The sequence below is a fragment of the Periplaneta americana genome, chromosome 6 (assembly GCF_040183065.1).
Source record: "Periplaneta americana isolate PAMFEO1 chromosome 6, P.americana_PAMFEO1_priV1, whole genome shotgun sequence".
Taxonomy (NCBI): Eukaryota; Metazoa; Arthropoda; class Insecta; order Blattodea; family Blattidae; genus Periplaneta; species Periplaneta americana.
The window spans coordinates 21,749,646-21,755,645 of NC_091122.1; the positions used below are offsets into that span (position 1 = coordinate 21,749,646).

General features: G+C 34.1%; 1 protein-coding gene across 2 annotated transcripts in view; it reads right to left on the minus strand.

The window, feature by feature from the left end:
* The window catches only part of mbo (Nuclear pore complex protein Nup88), a 504,598-nt gene extending 499,830 nt beyond the window's left edge, over positions 1-4,768 (minus strand). For both annotated transcript variants that reach the window (XM_069827764.1, XM_069827763.1), the window contains exon 1: positions 4,549-4,768. In XM_069827764.1, coding sequence (XP_069683865.1) covers positions 4,549-4,758 — 210 coding nt within the window. In that variant the 5' untranslated portion in view covers positions 4,759-4,768. The remainder of the gene's footprint in view (positions 1-4,548) is intronic.
* Between the last annotated feature and the right edge of the window lie 1,232 nt (positions 4,769-6,000).

Sequence of the window (6,000 nt, forward strand, 5' to 3'; positions counted from 1 at the left end):
CGCATGTGGTTGGTTCTGCCGACAACACAACCACACAAAACTGCAAAATAATCGCGAAGATGTGGTTCGGTTTCCAATTGTTTGTATTATATTTTTGGCAGTTATGTACTTAGTCTTATATAATACAGTTGGGAAATCTAAATGTTGGAAAGAAAGAGCCCTTTTCTACGTTTCAAGCCAATCAGATGGGTGATGAAATGATAATGTAGCCACAGTGTAATGAGTGTGGTAGGGAAAACCAAAGTCATCAGAGTCGCTCTGTCAAATCACAAATCTCAACACTCACACACTCTGCTGGGAAACGAATGCTGATTCATTTCCTGACAAGACAAAAGATAACAATTGTTCTATAACTGAGTCTAGATTGGAAAGACTGTGAAGAAATAATGATGAGAAAACTTATAATTTGATGATTAAACTTAATTTTCATCTGCCCAGCGAGTAATCCATAATTCTGAGGCGTGACAGCCCATAAAGGGCCAAGGCCGACCAACTGACTGCTGGCCTCACATCCACATGCCTCAGCAGAGATGAACATCCAACCAGAACACATGCAGCTATAGTGTGGCCAGCACGATGATCCCCTCAGCTGTTATAGTTGGTTCCTGAAACCTGATTTTGCTACCTATTGTAACTCCTCAAATTTATCATGATGCTATGTGGGCATCAGTCCCATACATTGGTCAAAATTTCATGGAAAAATTCCTTTCCCATGACGATTCGAACCAGTACTCATTCTGTAATGAAAGTTCAGACATGTTGCCGCTATAGCATGGAATGCCCAGTGCAAGACCTACACAAAATCAAAGTTATCAACTACTATTGATAAACACTCTGAAAGAGCCAGGAATCGATAATAGGTATTTATGTATCAAGTGCGCAAAATAAGGGTTAGTGGACGTGGTGCATACAATAGTTTTTAGTAAAAGCTCTATGAAATAAAATAAAGTAAAACTAAATATAAATATCAATAATTATTATAACTTAAGTTATACATATAAAAAGCATAGACAGTCAATTGTCATATTATCACTCCCATCTGATGAATGTAATGAAACAATGTTGGCATATTATAAGTATTAAAGGTTGCCATGACGACTTCAGTGGCCTAGGACAGTAAAGTTAAATTTTTCAGAAAGATAACAGTCTGAAAAGCAACTATTTTAGAGAGCATATACTAAAAACTAACATAACAGCTTCTATTCTGTGAAAAAGTAGAGCGAATAGAACAAGAAGGTACAATCTCATGCCTTAACTGACATGCCAGATTTCAAATGGGCTAGAGGTCCAACAATAGGAAGAATTGAAGAGTTCAGAGCCATTGTGGGCCAAGCGCCATTTATCAAAAACGGAGAAAGCAAGGGTTGAAGTTAAATGAATACCACAGTTTAATGAAGATTGACATATCATTTAGTTTTAATGTGTATACTTTATATTACTTGCTATATGTTTCCATTAAATTATGGTAATAACTTCATTTTAACCCTTGTTTTCTACAGTTTCAGTAAATGGCACTTGGCCCACTATGGTTAATTCAATTAATTTTAATTGTTTTAATACTTTGTATCAGTGCAGTTTCTTACAGCTGACTGCATGTATCTTACGCAAGTAACAGTATGCCTTAAATTAAACTAATAACGAATTCATTAAAATTGCAAATGCTGTTTCAGATAAGTTAATTTTTCAATAAAAATACATCTGCATAATCTGTTCTTTCTGTTAATTTCATCTTAACAAACAACAGATACTTTGTAACATGCTGTTTGTGAAAATATATCAATAGGCAGCACATATGAATGCATTTCATGAATATATTTTAATTTACTACTACCAAGCCTTACGGAGCATGTGGCAGCATTATGGTTAAAGAGTAACACTACAAGCCTGAAGATTGTTACTTTGATTTCGGATGGGGTATAAATTTTTCCATTGATCTAATTCTTCCAGCCATACTATGGGCCTGAGATCTCTAAACCTCTAACAGAAATGAGTACCAGGGGCATTTTCTTGTGAATAAAAAGACACGTACGACTGACATCCCTACTGCCATTAAATGCCGATTGTCTGTAAAGGTGGGAGTCTTAATCTCTCACCACCACCTGGGCCGATCTGGTTCATCATGGGGTTGACTTTACTTTTACCAAACCCCATTACCAACATTAAAAATGTAACATACTTACTTACTTACAAACAGCTTTTAGAAAACCCAGAGGTTCACTGCTGTTCTCACATAAGCCCATCATCGGTCCCTATCCTGAGCAAGATTAATTCAGTCCCTAACATCATATCCTACCTTCCTCAAATCCATTTTAATATTATCCTCTCATCTATGTCTCGGTCTCCCCAAAGATGTTTTTCCCTCTGGCCTCCCAGCTAACACTCTATATGCATTTTTGGATTGGCCCATACGTGCTACATGCCCTGTCCATCTCAAACGTCTGGACTTAATGTTCCTAATTATGTCAGGTAAAGAATACAATGTGTGCAGTTCTGCATTGTGTAACTTTCTCCATTTTCCTGTAACATCCCTCTTAGCTCCAAATATTTTTCTAAGCACCTTATTCTCAAATACTCTTAGCCTCTGTTTTTCTCACAAAGTGAGAGTCTAAGTTCCACAACAATACAGAACAACTGGTAATATAACTGTTATATAATGTAACATACACACAGAAATTAAGCACTAAATCAAGAGAAAAATCATGAATAAAATGTAAATTTCCGAGGACAGTAACCTTGCATCCTCATAAACACCTAATTGAAGCTAAACAAAACTAACCTAACCTGGCTTAGTTTTATTTAAATAAGTTTAGGTACCAGATTTGATAAAGAAGGGAAATTACCAATAAAATGTGTTAATGTAAGCCGTCTGATCTGGTATAGTGTTAAGTTGGTGCATCTTGTCTAAATGTCGCTTCTGTAAACTTACTGACTTGACCGACAAATATTATGTTAGCAAAAATCTCTGATATAAAATGCCAGAACATAGCTCACCAATTGATACAGTTTTAGAAACATAATATATTATGAATCGTTACCAGTACCATACTTATCGGATTTTTATAGAAAGATTAGTAGCCTGTTACGAGAAACATTATCTTTCAGAGTATAAAAGATTCGAAAAGAACCTCAATTGTTATAGGAGTCTACTAAGTAGCTACAGATCATCTTATATAAATATCCCTCATTTATAAGCAAAATTCGCACAATTGTAGGCCTATAGAGAAGAAAACAAAAACAGGCTATGTAAGCCTACTACGTCACAGTTGTACAAACTAGTTATTGTATTAGAGAATTTATATTACGTCTGCAATAAAATGTCGGTAGGCTATTTCTATACAAGAGCGCTACCAAAGGTAGATAGAATTTATTTACCTACTTGTCTGCTAGTCGTTATACGTACCAACAACAAAAGAAAACCCGAGGGGCGACGCCAATTTCGAACCTAAAATCCACTTCAATCTTCTCGTCTAAACACTCACACCTCATGTGGCATCCTGAGTACGCCATGTTTGCAACTGAATGACTCTGGGAATGCATTCCCTCTAATTGTACGTTGCAGCATTGCTAACTATGAATTCATCTCACGGTCCTTCAAAAATTCTCCTGGATCTTCAATATGTTCATAAGAATAGTAGTAGGTCTACATTCAATTCAAACATTTTCCATTGGAAATTTGCCTTCCTTTAGTACGTAGCGCTCTTATACATAATTACCAAAATGCCTAAATAAATGTGGAATTGTGCTATATAAATGTAGTTACCTAAATACCACTCGTTTAGAATTTTTAATGCTTGTAAGGCAGATTACAATATCAAAGATAGTTCTAACAGGCCTAAAGATTTCATCAATAGCTAGAGTAGGACTAACTTATGCTAATGAAGGAAATGTTAGCCTACCTATTTGATTCTGCCCACTATCAAAGTGTTATGAAGTAATCTATTGTAGTAGGCTATGATTTCAGCTTAATTAGGCTATGTGTTTCTGCATAGTGTTTGCAATGTCCCCATACTTCTTTCCTACTTTATACATTACACAATTCTGTAATGAAACAGAAATCTGAGCACAAACTTAATTATTTATCTCATTAAAAATAAACATTCACTTTATGAATAAAACCAAAGACTTGTTTTGTTATTCTTTAGTACATTTACACATGATATCAACATGTGTACAACAGCTTCTTATATAAACAGAAAGAAACCTTACTGAAATGATAATGATGTTTACCTACATAGTGTGTGATGATCAGTATGTATTACACAACTAACTCAATGATTTACAGAAGTTTTAAATATAATTTCAGGCCTTTCAATCAAGTTGCAGTGCATACACAGTAAAATAATCCATATTTAAGAAAGCATGAACTGCTCTGATAAGAAGTAGGTTAGCTCCCATGAAAATGAATGAATTTGAAGTTAAGCATAATATAATAATATATATAATTGTGTGAAACTAATTGTAATCCTATAGTATTATGATATAACATATAACCATTACATATATTAGCTAGATAAGTAAAAAATTATCTCAATTTCTTTGGTTTCATACCTGGTAACTTCGGCTATCTGCATGGTCCTCCTTCGCCGTCTTCACGTTGAGAGTAAGTAGACAATTGTCCTTGGAATTCCACACAAACAATACATCTTCTTTACACTCTATAATATTCCTAGTTTTCGGATTCAACTTAGTAAGATTTTCACGCACAATTTTAAAAAGTTTTCGTTCACTTAGTCCAAGACGGTCTGTACAGCCTTCCATGTTGTTTACGTCAGGATTGCCAACGTTCCGGGAGCACAAGAGCGGGATGCATTTTAGCGCGCAGATTTGAAATGTGAAATTGTGAGGCAGTCAACGGTCGGATTTCATACCGGCAGAAAAAGATTTCGTTTTAAAAGTGTGAATTACAGCTTCTCTCTTAATTTTAGTTATAGCTAGGCCTATCAGTTGTTTGTGACACTGCAAAAGTGAAAATGTGTTGTGAACAAATAATTTTCAAAGTAACGCATAATATTTACATACACAACATAACTAAAAATTTCTAAACAGTTTTCGTTTCTTCTTTAAAAAGCTTGTAGTAATTTCCGAAATGTGTTCATTCGAATCAAAATGTGTATAAGAATACAGTGCAGTGTAAAGGAACATTGAGTGATGAACATATGGACGATGTTCTGGCCCAGTTGAATGACGTGAACAGGGGAATTAACCATATCTGCAACTAATGGTAAGTGTTCATGTCATTTTCTTAGAATTATATTATAGCCCATAAGAATAGTCGAGGCCTGAGGAACATATTCTGGTATTTTGTGGGAACAAATAACATTTCAAGAGCCTTCTTTGAGGTAGGCCTATTTATTAAAAAAAAAAAGAGTGAGAAAATACATAGCATACATCTCAGGAAGATTCTTGTTTTTTCTTATAATTAGAGCACCGAACTTCATGCACTAAAATTAAAATTATGCACAACTACACACTTATAAATGCTAAAAAATTTACTCAAAATGAAACAATAAGCAATAAAAATTATGAATTTCAAACATTTTAGTGTATTCTTGTTTTTTCTTATAATTAGAGCACCGAACTTCATGCACTAAAATTAAAATTATGCACAACTACACACTTATAAATGCTAAAAAATTTACTCAAAACGAAACAATAAGCAATAAAAATTATGAATTTCAAACATTTTAGTGTATAGGTTTGTGTATTTTGAATTGGGTTGCAATAAATATGAGATAGTAGTGATTACTACTTCAAATACTGATCTAAAATATTAGTTGGAGTATGAAAAAATATAAAATTAATACATTCTTAGCCATAAACACTAATAGTAATTTTTAAACTTTTCAGTCGGTGAAATGCCTATGTATGGAACATAGTTAATACAGTATACATGCTCAGTAAGATTAAAACTTGTAAAATGTTAAGTTCCTCTGATTATTGTGATTTTACGTATGTTTCCTAACCACTCCCTACTGTGTGCCAAATTTGGAACATATTATG